This window comes from Palaemon carinicauda, chromosome 27, assembly GCF_036898095.1.
Source record: "Palaemon carinicauda isolate YSFRI2023 chromosome 27, ASM3689809v2, whole genome shotgun sequence".
Lineage (NCBI taxonomy): Eukaryota > Metazoa > Arthropoda > Malacostraca > Decapoda > Palaemonidae > Palaemon > Palaemon carinicauda.
Window position 1 is genome coordinate 47141175 of NC_090751.1, and position 17070 is coordinate 47158244.

General features: G+C 33.2%; 1 protein-coding gene across 1 annotated transcript in view; it reads left to right on the forward strand.

Annotated features, from left to right (window-relative positions):
• LOC137620889 (G-protein coupled receptor GRL101-like) overlaps window positions 1-16662 on the forward strand; it is a 423837-nt gene extending 407175 nt beyond the window's left edge. The window contains exons 3-6 of the mRNA XM_068351334.1: window positions 11630-11701; window positions 12388-12459; window positions 16335-16533; window positions 16651-16662. Of these exons, the coding sequence (XP_068207435.1) occupies window positions 11630-11701; window positions 12388-12459; window positions 16335-16533; window positions 16651-16662 (355 nt within the window). The remainder of the gene's footprint in view (window positions 1-11629; window positions 11702-12387; window positions 12460-16334; window positions 16534-16650) is intronic.
• Window positions 16663-17070: the final 408 nt, after the last annotated feature.

Here is a 17070-nt window from a genome sequence, read left to right on the forward strand (position 1 = left end):
TTTGACGAATTACCACCACAGATATAGTAGACATTAGGCCGTGGACGAAAAAATAACCTTTGGCGAAGTCAGAAATCTCTGATTGCTCTTGTTTATTTAGTATTTTCTTTTCTCGTAATTTTTTACTGAAGTCATTCTATCTCCTGAAGTTTGATTTTCAAATTAGTATCCATTTACGAATGTGCATATTGACTAATGATGCCTGTAGAAATTCTAACACTGGTTAAACCTCACTAACATGGTAGCAATTCCAACAATGATTAAACCCCACTAAAATGGTAGTAATTTTAACGATTATCAAACCGTACTAACATGGTAGTAATAATAACAATGTTTAAACCTCGCTAAAATGTTGGTAATTCTAACGATTATCAAGCCTCACTAGCATGGCAGTAATTCTGACAATGATTAAACCTCACTATCATGGTAATAAATATAAAAATTATTAAAACACACTTTCATATATTTATACTGTCATGGGATTAAAGAGAAATGATTGCTTTGCTTATGTAAGTCAAGAGAAAAGAGAACTCGCGCAAGAGAAAAAACTTCTGGAGGAAAAAAGCATTAATAATTAAAAAAGATATGTCAAATTTTGCTTGAAGTAGCTTATGTAAATGAAGAAGCCTGTTTGCATTTTGGAAACGCTGCAGTGAAAAATGCACGAAAGTTGAATCTCGAAACTTTTCATCTTTTTTTCCGAAGAAAAAAAGATCTGCAAAGCGTCACTAGTCCACAGAGCTTTATCTTTTCGGTACGTAAAGAATATTGTTAGCATTTCGTTTAAATCCTACTGATATACATAAAGTCTTTGAAATTTCGGGTAGGAAATAATAGCTCGGTAAAAATAGAATTCTGAATATTTTTTTCTGAAATGGTACGAATTACACGGAAGCCTTTTTAAAAGTATTTCTTTTTGTGACTTTTCTAAGAAAATTTTTACAAGTGTTTTATGATATTTATAAAGGTGCGAGAGTTGAACCAAGTTCAGGTTAGTCGAGATAGAAATATCGAAAGAGACATAAGAAATAAAAACACGCCATTAAGAGTTTGTAATTGTCTTTTAGAGGGATGGAATAAAGTAAGTTGATGTTGGATCTAGTGCCGTTGTGAGAATAAATGGAATTTTGGAATGTATTTGATAATTTTTTTATATGGACGACGAACTGACTACACCTTCCTCACATCCTTTCTTCTAACTCATGCGTATGATACGCATTTTCTTTAATCCGTTGTTTTGTCTAAATAACTAGACTTCATTCTTTTGCCATTCGTGACTATCTTTTAACTATTCTTTATCATGTTTCCTTATTTATAACCTTTGCACACTTATTCACGCCACCTATGTCAGGCACACTTCATTTAATTACTTAAGCGTTGTTTTTTTTTTTTTTATTCACATTGAATCTTTTACAATCTGGCTTCCATAGATACTCCTCTAACACATTTTTTGCAATGGCCTGTCTACTTTTATTGCCTCTTCTATTTTATGGCTCTCATTTTTTCATCATCTGTTATGTTTGGTAACTAAAAAAAAAAAAAGAAAAAAAAAAAAGACCAGTGATTACACACCTTCCAGGAACTTTTTTCTAATCCTGTTGATCTTCTCATAGTTTCTTGTTCTTTTTATTACTTATCACGTCATGTCATCCAACAAGATATTAATTACCGAAGGGGAAATGAATGCATTCATGTCACCACCCACACTCACCAATCTGGTCACTCCATTTTACATCATGAAAACTTAAGATGTTATTACCAAATTACTTTGAGCATTTTACATTCCCAGTAACATCTACTTAGTGTATGTCAATCATATCTTAAGCAATTTCTAGGTCCATCGTTACAACACACTATTTTCCTTTACTCTACAACTTCTCGTAGAAGTGATCCATAAACCCTTTCCTTACCAAAACCCATACTGCTTTCTCCATGTCAATTCTCTTATTAGTCTAATTTCATCACATTTCTACCCTATATCATTCTTTGTAATCTAAGTAATATTATACCCCATGAGCCTGTGATATCCATCACGTTTATCCTGATACTTCGGATATTATGCTTCATAACCTTTCCTTTAGAATCTGAACATCCTTCGTGTATGAATTGAATATTGTAGCCATACACTTAGTAACCATTCTAACACTTTACTTTAGAATTTCAATTGTAATTCCATCAACATTTTGTATCTTTCAATAGCTTTAGCATCATTTTGATTCGGTTTTATTCTGTTTTTATTGTATACCCTCTTTGCATTTGCTTCCTTAAGAGTACAATTTATCTCACTACTTAATGTATTGGGTTGTGTCTCCCCATCACTCAGTTAACAGCATACTTGATCAGTTATTGTTGACTCCTTTATGTACTATAAATGTTCTCATATTATGAAAATATTAATCACAGCATAATTACAAATGAGTAAAAATATATGGGAATTTACAAGCAACAATAAGGATGATCCCTGCTCATGGATATTTTTCAATAATTCTCGTACATTACACTAATGCATCATTCTGAACCAATTTGAGACTATATATTGAATAACAATGCATGTAATCTGTTATGCAGGAAAGTATCAATATATGAAGACTGAAAAAGTTACATTTTTCCCATGACTTAAAAGCATAATTTAGAGTAATGTTGATAAAGTACCAAAACACCATTGCCATATCGTAAGCAATAAAGCCACACCTTCTCTTGCTCTTCCCCTTTCAACCACAGACACTCTACCAGAATTTCACCAAACATCACTTTCATCTTTGTCTCCCACAAAGCCAATATATCCGTCCTTCTATTCCTAAACATACTTTCAATCTCACATCTTTTACTCACTATCGTACTACATCCACGCACATTCAAACACCCCAAAACTAGAGTGCGGGGAGCAGTCACTCTCCCCACAGTTCCACCCCTTTGATGTCTCACAGGATTATAATACAGGAGAATGGATTTCCAGCCCCCTCGTCCTGTCCCTTTTAGTTGCCTCTTACGACACGCAGGGATACGTTGGCGCTATTCTAATTGTTTTTATGCCCTTTCGGCTATATATATATATATATATATATATATATATATATATATATATATATATATATATATATATATATATACGTATGTATGTATGTACGTATGTATGTATGTATGCATATATATGTATATATATGTATATATTTATCTATATATATATATATATATATATATATATATATATATATATGTATATATATATATATATATATATATATATATATGTATATATATATTTATATATATATAAGTATATATATATATATATATATATATATATATATATATATATATATATATAAGTTATATATATATATATATATATATGTATATATATATATATATATATATATATATATATATATATATATATATATATATATATATATAATTGCTAAGCTAGAACCCTAGTTTAAAGAGTAGGATGCTATAAGCACAGGGGCCCCAAAGTGAAAATAGCCCAGTGAGGAAAGGAAACAAGAAAAAATAAAATATTTTAAGAACAGTAACAACATTAAAATAAATATTTGCTATATAAACTATAAAAACTTAAGGTAAATAAGTGGAAGAAATTAGATAGAAAAGTGTACCAGAGTGTACCCTCAAGCAAGAGAACTCAACCCAAGACAGTGAAAGACCGTGGTATTATGGCACTACCGAAGACTAGAGAACAATGGTTTGATTTTGGAGTGTTCTTCTAGAAGAGCGTCTTACCATAGCTAAAGAGTCTCTTCTACCCTTACCAAAAGGAAAGTAGCCACTGAATTACAGTAGTTAACCCCTTGGATGAAGAAGAATTTTTTTGGGTAATTTCAGTGTTGTCAGGTGTATGAGGACAGAGGAGAATCTGTAAAGAATATGCCAGACTATTCAGTGCATGTGTAGGCAAAGGGAAAGTGAACCGTAACCAGATAGAAGGCTCCAATATAGTACTGTCTGGGTAGTCAAAGTACCACATAACTCTCTAGCGGTGTGTATATATATATATATATATATATATATATATATATATATATATATATATATATATATATATATATATATATATATACAGTAATACCTTTGGTTGAAAATTTAATTATCCTAAAACAACTTTCCCATAAAAAAATTATGAAAATTCACTCGAAATGTTTTCATCTTTCCTTAAATACAAATGTACACTAATTATTTAAGTTTTGTAAGGTTAATGGTTGTACAAATTATAACCTCTTACATTAGAATTGAGTAAAACTGATTATTCACAATGAAAAGTTGAGACAAATGACATTAACACACACTTTACCTTTGAGAAAAGTTGTAGCCGGCCTAAGGGGACGAGAGAAGGAAAATATCCTTTTTCTTTCTGGAATGACGTTCAATATCTATAATTGAATCTCTTGATTTATACTTTTAGGTCACTTGCTCATCTCTTTTTATATTCTTTGATTATCTTTTAAAAAGGAAATTATCCAGAGATAATTGCCTTCACAGTTTCTGTAAAATAGGATGAAAATAACCAGTTGAATTGTTGGTAAATAGATTCCCTATTTACCCTAGCAAAGCCTTACCTGGCTGAACATAACGAGAACGTGACTGGCACGTGACTGCTTTCTGTGTTGCATGATAGTCTAATTTCTACTTGTCCATGAAAAATACCAGCATAGCGCAGGAGTTTTGCTTGCAGGGCGATGCATTTCCCTTAGCCAAACTCAACCTTGTATGCTCATATTTCAATTTGCTCATAACCCTAGAGGCTACTGTATATATTTGTATATATATATATATATATATATATATATATATATATATATATATTATATTATATTATATTTATGTATATATATATATATTTATATATTAATATGCATATATATATATATATATATATATATATATATATATATATATATATATATATATATATATTTATATATTAATATGCATATATATATATATATATATATATATATATATATATTTGTGTGTATGTATTTATGTGCGTATATATATATATATATATATATATATATATATATATATATATATATATATATATATATATTTATATATATAATATATATGTATATATTATATATATATATATATATATTTATATATATAATATATATGTATATATATATATATATATATATATATATATATATATATATATATATATATATATATATATATATATATATATATATATATATATATTCAGATGAGTGTGTATACGTATAGAAATATAGATTGTATATCTTCATCCAAAAAGAAAGTGAGAGGATAAGTCAAATGATGAAAAATGAGATAATGTGAGTAGGAACTCGAGAGAGAAGAAAATAATGTTTAACATAAAAGTAAATAGAGAGAGAATGGTTAATAAACCAAGGGATCCCAACCTGCATGATGAGAATGAAAAGGTGCTGGTTGAACTAAATACAACCCTAAATTTATGGCTTGTTTATTTTTAAGACTTCTTGGATATAGAAGATAGAAAGTGGGTAGAGGGGCTGTTGTAAGTCTGATAATTATCGTGAAAGGGTTTGTCAAGGCCATATGGATGACTCAGCCGTACAAAGAAGATGCCCAGAAACATCGATTAAAGTTAGATTGATTACCTGAGGAGTCTTTGAAGACTGAATGAGGGAAATAATTATTCTATTATCTCGAATTACAGGTAATAGAGGAAATTATAAGAATTTGTATTGCATTAAGGAAGGCTTACGATATGATTTGAATTTATAAAGCAACCAACAAAAGTATAATTCTCCTTTCACTGAAAGAGAATTTGATTCCGCACTTGCTCATTGCAATGATACAGCCCCTGGACCCGATGGAATTCCATATGCAATGATTAAACATGTACATTTTAATACAAAGCTATTTATTTCAAGTATTATTAATAGAATATGGCATGATCATAGTTACCCAAGTGTTTGGGAAATAGCCATTATTTTAGCCTTTTTAAAACCCGGTAAAGACAAGTTTTTAGCAGCAAACTATCGTCCTATTGCATTGACATCTTGTTTATGTAAAATCATGGAGAAGATGGTCAATGCAAGGCTGATGTGGTACCTTGAAAAGAAAGGTATTTTATCACCGATTCAATGTGGATTCCGAAAAATGCACTCAACGACTGATGTGTTGATACGACTAGAGTCTTCTATTTGTGAAGCCTTTGCTTCCAAACAGCACCATGTTACAGTATTTTTTGACCTTGAAAAGGCATATGATACCACATGGAGATATGGTATTCTTAAAACCATTCATGAATTGGGATTGAGAGGAGAGCTGCCACTATTTATTCAGGCATTTCTTTCACGTAGAGTTTTTAAAAGTGAGAGTGTGGGGAAGCTCTATCAGAGAGTAAGTGCCAGGAAGAAGGAGTTCCTCAGGGTAGTGTGCTGAGTGTAACCCTTTTTGCACTAGCAATTAATGGGATATCCTCAGCCATTCCCCAGGATGTTCTCTCAACATTATTTGTGGATGATCTCTCAATATCATTTGCTGGCACTAGAATAGCAATGGTTGAGAGAAAAATCCAACTCTCTATTGATAAAATTATCCAGTGGGCTGACATGAATGGATTTAAGTTCTCGACAAGTAAAACTACCATTGTCCATTTTTGTCGTATCCGGGGAGTGCATCCAGACCCGGATATATACATTAAAGGTCAACGGATACCATGTGCAAGAGAAGCTAAATTTTTAGGTTTGATATTTGATTGTAGGCTGACATGGGTTTCTCACTTAAAAGCATTAAAAGCTAAATGTGTTGAAGCTCTGAATATCTTAAAAGTATTGTCCCATACATCATGGGGGGCAGACCGCAATACTATTTTAAAATTATACAAGGCCTTGATTTTTTCCAAAATTAGTTATGGTTGCGAGGTATATTCTTCAGCCACCTCAAGCCGGTTAAAAATATTAGACTCGATACATCATGCAGGTATTAGATTGTCTACTGGAGCTTTTAAAACCTTGCCTATCCCAAGTCTCCTTGTTGATGCTGGAGAGTTACCTCTAGACCTTTACCGAATGTCTTCCATTCTTCGGTATTGGTTTAGATTGCAAAGACTCCCTAACTCTCTAGCCTTTCAGACTGCAAGCCTTGTAAGACACGCATCATACTTTGAGTTGCACCCAAAATCTCCTCAACCTTATGGCTTTCGGGTGAAACGATTATTAAATAGTCTGGATATAATTAGAAACAAGGTACTTCCATTCAAGGTATCATCAACGCCTCCATGGAAGTTACCAGAGATATCTTTTTGTAAATATTTTATTGGAGATAAGAAGAATATGTCAGACCTAGAAGCCAGGTCTCTTTTTAATGAACATGTTAAAGAACATAGAGGATCAACTTTTATCTATACTGATGGCTCCAAATCTGATGCTGGCGTTGGATTTGGAGTACATAGTAATGGTTTTAATTGTAGAGGTGCACTTCCTCTGACCGCTTCCATATTTACTGCCGAACTGTATGGCATATTAACCGCTATTGAGAAAATAGCGTTGGAGAAGGAGGGTAATTATACAATTTTTAGTGATGCAAGGAGTGTCCTTCAAGCTATGGAAGTTTTTAATTCTAATAACCCTCTAGTTTTAAAGATTTTAGAATGGCTTTTTATTATTGGACGGAGAGGTATAACAGTTAAATTTTGTTGGGTTCCAGCACATGTAGGTGTGTCTGGGAATGAGAAGGCAGATTCACTGGCTAAGGAGGCTGCATCCGAGTTGCTGCCAAGAAGGTATCCCATTGCCTGTAATGATTTCTTACCTGACATCAAGAAATTGGTTTGCAATAAATGGCAACAGCAATGGGATAGTCAAGATGGCAATAAAATGCGAGAGATAACAAATGACATATCTCCTTGGAGATATAATATGATGCCCCGAAAATGGGAGACGTCTCTTTGTCGTCTCCGTATTGGTCACACTCGGTTGACACACGAGTTTCTGCTGAAGGGCCAACACCAACCGTATTGTGATGACTGTTTAGTACCTCTAACAGTAAGGCATTTGTTGACCGAATGCCCCAATTATAACAACTTGCGGAATAGATATTTGTTTGAGGCTCGAGGTGAGGGTGGCAGGTTCATCCTTGCCAAGATTCTTGGAAATGATGTGTCCTACCATGCAAGTGGCATTTTTAGATTTATTTCAGAAGCAGGTCTTCTGAAAAATGTTTAACTTTTATGACATTCAATTTTTGTGATTTTAATTGAATACTATTTAATTTTTATTTTATTTTTTTTTTTTTTTTTTTTTTTTTGTATACATAAATTAAATGTTACCGGCGTCAATGACCTTAGATGTCAGGATGCCTGAAAACTTTAAATCATTCATTATACATATATATATATATATATATATATATATATATATATATATATATATATATATATATATATATATATATATATATATATATATATATATATATATATATATATATATATATATATATATATATATATATATATATGCGTGTGTGCGCGCGTGCTAGCGTGCGTGTGTTTGTTTGTTTACTTATGTAATTTAGTTAGTCAATAACATGCTTAGTCACATGGTACTGAACATGTAATTGAGAGGTGAAAGTTTTGCTTCATCTTACCTGTCATTAATCGACTCGACAGTGGGTGGGAAAAGCTCTGGGCAATCTGGGTGTGTGTGTGTGTGTGTGGATACACATAGCAGCTGGGAGTTGAGAAAATCACGTGGTAACGTCACTAATAAAGGCTTAGAGATATAGAAAACCTACTCTCCGAGGGAGGGAATTGACCTTGGTTGAAAAAAAAATAAATACATGGTTAAACACAGATCATCATCATTATCATCAGCCGAAACTAGTCCAATGCAGAACATAAGCCTCAGACATGACCTTCTACTCGCGTCTGTTTATGGTTTTTTTTTATGTCAGTCTATACTTGCAAATTTTCCTAGCTCGTCCATCCAATGTCTTCTCTAACTTCTCCTGCTTCTTTTGCAATTTCTAGGGACCCATTCTGTTATTTCATTATGTCCAATTATTATTTGTCATTCTCATTATATGTCCAGCCATCTGATTAAATTCTTTTCTTTTTAGAGAAAGGGGCATTTTACTTTTCATAATCTCATTTTGTTTACCAAAAGCTCCCCTTCCCATGCTTATTCTTCTTTTAATTTCGGTCTCATGTCCTAGGGAAACACTTACTGTCTGTCTTAAGTACGTAAATCCATTAACAATCTCTAGAGGATCGTCCATAACCTGTATTTTTTGTCTCTTTGCATTCGCATTGAAAATTATCTTTGTTTTACTCATATTCATTTTCAGTCGTAGATTTTTGCTTACTCTCTTCAAATCTTTTATCATCTATATCAATTCCTCCCTTGATTCACTAAACATTTAGTATTGTATATATATATATATATATATATATATATATATATATATATATATATATATATATATATATATATATATTATATATATATATATACATACATATATATATATGTGTGTGTATATATATATATATATATATATATATATATATATATATATATATATATATATATATAGTATAAGTGAATAAAAGAAAACAGTGCATGTGTATAAGAGAATGCATTATTAAGAAGAGATGCTGGAGTCATTGACACTCCCAATGGACGCAGGTGCGCTTAACACCAAAAATACTTATGGATACAATTGACTTTCGACTTTTCCCTTGGAAACGCAGACAATTGACAATGAATGTAAACGTCTGGGGACGTGGACGAAGCAGATCCATTTAGTATTCTCTTCATAACTGATGGCCTTCCATGGTATTGACAGGCTTATTTGTTATTGTGAATTGCTTCTGCCGACATTGTAATGCTTGTGTGATACGTATCAAGTCCTACTACATTTTATGTCTTCAGCTATATATCTCTTTCTTACTTCATTACCTAGCCTCGTGTTTGTCATTTTTACATCTTCTTTTGGTCTATCTTTCACTTCGTTTCCTTGTCTATTTTAGCCTATATGTCATTCAATATTAGCCTCAGTTTGTTTGGTCTTACGGACTTTTCATGGCATTGAAACAGTTCAGTCACTTGTCCCTGTCCCTTTCAATCTTCTTTTACCATTATTGGGTGAGTGTTGTGGTCTTTAACTTGCATCTATCCTATGCTTTTCGTATATCTTTCATATTTTGGTTTTTCTTCCACACATTTCCTTTTTTTTTCCTTTGAATTTCTTTTTTTACTCTTTGTTTTTCTTTTAATCTTTTTTGGATTTCAAGTGCCGTATGATGTTTGTGTATTCATTTTCAGTTTGCTACTATTTGGTCGCCTGAACTCTTAGGATGCAATTCTTTCTCTTTTTGAATTCTTTATAGTTTAAGTTGTAATCGATATTTCCCTGTTTAGGTTGCATTGTAGTATAATATTGTTGTCTATCCTCCATTGTATATATAATGGCTTTTCTTTCTTTATTTACAGATACCTTATTTATTTGTTTTTGTGGTCTTAATATGTCAAATCTTTGGTCTTTTACGCTTCTACCTCATCCTCTTCTTTTGTTAAAGTTTTTTTAGTTTATTTAGGAGATATTTATTTTAATGTCGTTACTCTTCTTAAAATATTCTAATTTCCTCTTTTCCTTTCCTCACTGGGGGTATTTTCCCTGTTGGAGCCTTTGTCTCCATCTCTGTCAAACAAAACTTCCGATGCAATCTCTCTCTCTCTCTCTCTCTCTCTCTCTCTCTCTCTCTCTCTCTCTCTCTCTCTCTCTCTCTCTCTGGTTTATTTTACCTCTCATGAGGTTTGTCTATCATGTACTATTATGCTATAGAATTCTTATATATGATAATAGCACCAGCATTGCCTTAACCTTTCATGGTTTTAAATATTTATCTAATAGAAAGGTTGGGGTATCATTTGTGGGGTATCGCCTCTTAGGAGAGATTGATTAGGAGATATCTGGCATTGCTTATAAATAGGACCAATGCTTTCTTATTCCTACAGGAGTTCTTAGATAGACAATGTAACGTGTAATGTATGTTCGTTACTTATTGCTAAATTGTTAACATTGTTTTAGCTCATTTCACTGACATTAATTTCCTTTGACATTTAACTTGTACAACTCTCTCTCTCTCTCTCTCTCTCTCTCTCTCTCTCTCTCTCTCTCTCTACTTATGTTCTCAGTTTTTCTTTTATGTTCCCTGCATCTGGCTTGGATGAGTTAATGTGGTTTCTTATATGTTTATAATGTTCACTAATGTTATGTAACATCCCTAGGATGCCACAGAGCCGCCATATAAGTGGGGGATAAAACTCGCACGGTGACCTACATCACATTTACTGCAACTCAATGCTTATGATTTAGTACAAAGCTGTTTTGCTAGGAAATGAAAACGAATTTTTCTTACAAAAAACGTGGGATATAAAAAATTGTCTCCAACTTAACTTCTCATTTTTCAAAGAAGCATAATTGCTAACAGCGATTGGGTTTTCTACAACGCATTGCATTTTTTGGCATCTGAATATTGATCACCACTTTAGTAGTGGATAAACTATATATATATATATATATATATATATATATATATATATATATATATATGAAAATTATGCTAAAATGTTATAATACTTTTTTTCAGGTACCTCTCCGACAACTACCTCGTGTCTCTTGACGAAGCTGTATTCACAGGACTGAGGAATTTACACAAACTGTAAGTATCCATTAACATGGTTATATTTTAATACTCTCTAATCTCTTACTCTTCGTTATGTCCCTTCAATTATTCGTAAACGTTTGGGTTTGTGGGAATCAATTTGGTGATTCCCCTTCAACAATCAGAGCAGCAAAAGTAAAAACGAAACCAGTGATTGAAAGAGTAGGGCTTTACTTTTAATCCGGAGCCGAGTGGTTTATGGAAGAGTTAGAGGCATTTAATTGGAAGTAGGTTTCGAGGGGGTGTTTGTTAATTTGATAACTAAAACATACAGAGCGTGTGATATTTTATGGAATTTATTATTGCATATTATATGAATGTTTTACATCTATTTGACAGAAGGAATATCGTTCCTCATTTCTCAAGTCGGCATTTTCATGTCGACTAGATTTTGTCCTAAAATCTTATTCATCTTATCCTTCAAATTTATTGTTATTTTTAATTATCAACATAACGCTATGTATAGTTTTAAAATCTTTTTAGATCACACAACCATCATACATAATGAAAGCCCTTAAGATTAAGGATGATTTATCATACGTGAAGTCTAGAAATATAAACATCCGAACAGATGGATTCCAGGATCACAAACTGCTGTGTGAATGACAGAGATAATAAATCTTCAGGTTTAAGATAGAATCCTGCCATATCTGGAATTCTAATTCATTGGCTTTCTTACACAGGGATCTTACGAATAATGAGTTGGCTATTTTGAGTGGACGGATATTTCAAGGTCTTCCTCGACTGGCTTACTTGTGAGTATTTCATGTTTCATGCATATTTCTCTCTCTCTCTCTCTCTCTCTCTCTCTCTCTCTCTCTCTCTCTCTCTCTCTCTCTCTCTCTCTCTCTCTCTCTCTCTCTCTCTCTCTCTCTCTCTGTTCATGTTCATTTACTTTTTGTCTTGTAATTGTCCCAGCCAACGTCCCACCCTTCCAATTTCCCTTTGTTTACGAATGTCATTTGCATTCCCGGCCGCCATTGAAGGGAAGAGTAAAGTCATTAGCCCTGATGGACATCTTTGTCTCTAAAAAATTGTCTTCATGAATGTGAGATTTCTTTTATATTCACCTACTTAATTACTTCCAAGAACTTTTTCTAGGTTGTTTTAAACGTTAGGTTATCTACTTATTTTTCCTTAGTTGACAGCCTTTTATGGTTAAATTAATGCCTTTTTTTCTTGTCCTCCTCCTGATTTTATGGTAACTTTTTCGTTCAAGTTTTTTTTTTTTTTATTGCACTGAGGGAAGTTCTGTACCTGTCACTGGATTACGAAGATAAAGATTTTGATAAATATCTGTGCTGATGGTGGCCGATATGGTAACGCCCCAGACTGGGGTTCGAGGCCCGCTCAAACTCGTTAGTTTCTTTAGTCGCTGCAACCTCACCATCCTTGTGAGTTAAAGATGGGGGTTTTGGGGGAGCCTATTGGTCTATCTGCTGAGTCATCAGCAGCCATTGCCTACCCCTTGGGTGGAGAGGGAGCGTGGTCGCTGATCATGTGTGTATATGGTCAGTCTCAAGGGCATTGTCCTGCTCGATTGGGCAATGTTACTGTCCCTTGCCCCTGCCATTCGTGAGCGGCCTTTAAGCCTTTAAAATAAGTTACTAAAGCTGTTTACGTTATATTTCAAGTTCCTCCTTTTTGGCGGATGCATTTGATATCCTCGTTTAATTGCTTCATATGCTACATACTGTGGCACTAACGATTGTAATTTGTTATCCTAGAAGGCTTGATTAAAATGAATTGTTGTGAATTCACCCGGGATGGTAGATTGTAGTCTTTTAAGGTTCTAGATCTTTTCTTAGTCCGCAGTACATTCCCTTGCATTTCTGCAATGTGAATGCATTGGGGTCACAGCCAGATCTTTGTAACAGTGCTGTTTAGTTAGACGTTCTAATTATAATTATTCTAAACTGCATAGATGGCTTAAAGGTAATGCTCTTGGATAAATGTCATAAGTACAATTTAATTTTCTTATTTTTCCACAGTTTTTGTACATCCATATGTTGCATAATGTGCATAACGAAGTTATACTATCCTATTAACTATACGAGTTACATTAATTGTATGTATATTATTTTCCTTGCAACTTTTATGATGCTCCAAAATAAGATTGAATTTTTGCTATACCGTAAAGGTCTTGAAATAAAAGTGAGATGTTCTGCGTCCGTGTAAGTAACACAATTTCCCTTTTCATTTTTACTATAAAAGCAAAATCCCTTAAGCCTGAGTTCGGTTTTCAAGACGTATGTTCAGTCGCCTTCACGCATTAAAATCTGGTGGTTTGTTGAAAGTTAGGAAGCATAAACAATTTATATAATCTGAAGTCATTGTCATATGTTTTACCCAAAGTGCTTTATTCCCCTCACGTTACTTGTGTGAATTCAGGTTTGTATAGTATTGTCATCATACAGATTCTAGATATATGGATAGAATAATTATGTAGCAACGAACTATTGTTTGATTCATTCAATTTACGCTTGAAACAACTTAATATGGATTGCCCATTTTTTTTTAAAAAGAAATCTTACGCGTTTTTTTAATGATCTCGATATTGTTCTCTGCCCTTGACCGATGTTAAAACAATAACACCATTTCTATCGGAAAGTAATATTTTTACCTCATTCTCAATTTGAAATATTTTTATATACATGAAAATGACAAATTCTCGTTCTTTGAATTCACCTGTTCCTCAGCCAAGTTGCGATACTGTCTTATAGACATTCTTGTCCTTTTCATGCAACTTTTATCAGAAGGTATGCAATGTTTTTCCAGAAGCAATCCCAAGTCTTGTGGGCAATATCATATCACCCGAACTTCAAGAGCTTGAAGCTCATTTAAAAATGACATAAATTCTATATGTAAAATATCAATTGGCCTACGAAAGGGTTAATGAAATTGATTCAGAATTGCATTCATTGTAATAAAATGAAACTGCAAAACGTATGTATGATTTTTATGACTTTTTATTCTGTTGATTGTGGACACTATTGGTTTTACGTCGGATTGAAATTGGTCGCAGAATTGTCGAAAGAAAATTTCTCATTGTTAATCCTTTGAGTTAAGAAATTTAATCATGCGTTATTTGAAGTTTATTTGCCTAAAAAAAAAAAAAAACAGGGTGATTGTTTTAGATTTTCGTGTTTTGTACCTTTAAATAGATGAAGATTACATTTCCATTACACTAATTCCTACTAGGTGCTCGATAGGAATCTATTCCTTAAATCGTTTACTTATCCCAGTAAATGATGAATCATATTTTCAAGAAGCACATTGAAATTGACCGTTTTGCAATAGTATCGTTACTGATTCATGTATACATTTTTACTTTTATAGATAACGCTATTTCCAGAATAAATACACAATTCTTATTTTGTCTTTTTTTTCACATTTTATTTGGTATTAATGATAGAAGTATAAGGTCCTGATTTCATTAATTTAGAATATATGTAAATGGAAACTTTTCTTAACTTTTACTTATATAAAGAAAGTTCTTTTTTTGTGGTACCTCTGAATTTGGCAAATATTAAATGTTCAAGGAGCTAAAAAAAAATTCAGTTATGGTTATCATTGTGTTTTAAAGAAAGATCTTAAGTCTTGATTTACAGTATTATTTGTCATAAATTGACATGCCTGTCATGATTATGTAAAGTAAGCCAAAATAGCCATTAAACTGTTAAGTAAGCTGAATGGATGTGCAAATATGCTCGTAGATTGATTAAAGAATCTTGCGGTCATTGGGTGTGAAAAGAAATTATGCAGAAAAAGTGCAGGGGTTTTGCATGGGGTCGCTTTACATATGTACAGCTGGACTCAGGAATTCCTGTCACTTCTCGGTCTGAGTAAGTGCACCTTGTGACACCTTTACTGCACGGCGAGTTCCTGTATGTAGATCCCGCCCACCACCTCTACCATCGCTTCATACACTAGCTGTTTGGTTACTCACCGTGCTATAAAGGTGTGATATGGTCCACTTCTTCGGAGCGAGATGTACCAGAAATTCTCGTGTCCAACTGTACGTACATGGCTTCAAATATGACGATGGCTGTAGGGTGTATTTTCAATTGTTGGGTACTGTTAGTCTTTAATCAGCAATTCCCTGCTATGTATTGAGATGAATTCAGGTCAGTTGCACTTGATCACTATGGTAAGAATAGATAGTTTATAGGCCTCTCCCGATAAGGATGGTGTCGTTGTTCCGCATTATTCTATGAAACAAAACATTCATATTCATGTAGGCCTATTTGCAACATTGCCTATGGAAGAATTTATTTACAGTAAAATTGTCAGTGAAAAATATGGAAAATATTAGAGCTGAAGTTGGAAAAGTAAGAGAAATTTTGTCGAGAATTCATAGGAAAAGATGGAGACTAAATACTATAAAAAGAAACAAATCTAAGAACAACATGTGTATTCAAAAGAAGGGAGACAGCAAGATGAAAAAAAAGGAATCCCTGTTATTACAATAAATGTTAGAAATAGAGCAAGGCTTTTACATAAAAACACATCTTTCTTCCTTTCCCTCGACCTGCCGTCGTTCATTTACGGTTCTTTGGAATGCCTAAGAGAAAAATGTTGAGATTATGTCCTGACTCCATTTTTATCTCCCCCTCTCTCTCTCTTTCAGAGCTACTGACGAATGGCGGTGGTGCTGCTTAGTGAAGCATGTGGAGACGTGCCTGCCCGAAGCAGATCAGTTTTCGTCGTGTGAGGATCTTATGTCCAACATCGTCCTTCGGGTCTGCATCTGGATCCTGGGATTAATCGCGCTCTTTGGGAATTCCTTCGTCATCTTTTGGAGGAGCATCTATTCCAGTGGGAATAAGGTGAGATTAGTCTCTCTCTCTCTCTCTCTCTCTCTCTCTCTCTCTCTCTCTCTCTCGCGAACTTCACGTGGACCTCTACAATGCCAGCACTACCTCTCTCGTACAATCAACAAATAGCCAAGCGGTTGATGAAATTGACCAAGATGGACCACCTGTCACCGACTTATAAGGAAATTCTTCACCCCATACTACTAGTAGGATTAGGTATCACGGTGATGATATTTATCGCCGTGAACATCCTTGTTTGGCGTAGGTTACGGTACAGCAGGAAGCTAAAACAGAACGTTTCGCCATGTCCAGACAAAACTCCTTATTTTATTCAGTTTAAAGCTGTTTGAGTGGCCACCTCATTCGATAAAGGAGTAAAATGTTGGAATTTGAGTTTGTAAGAAAAACTGTTAGTACGCTAGTAATATGTAAATGAGGAAATTTTTTAACTTTGCATGGTTAAAAATACATTTAAAAAAAAAACATTTTAAAAAATATAAATCATTTTTTCTCTCGGCATCTAATAAAATATATAAGCCGGAATGTTAA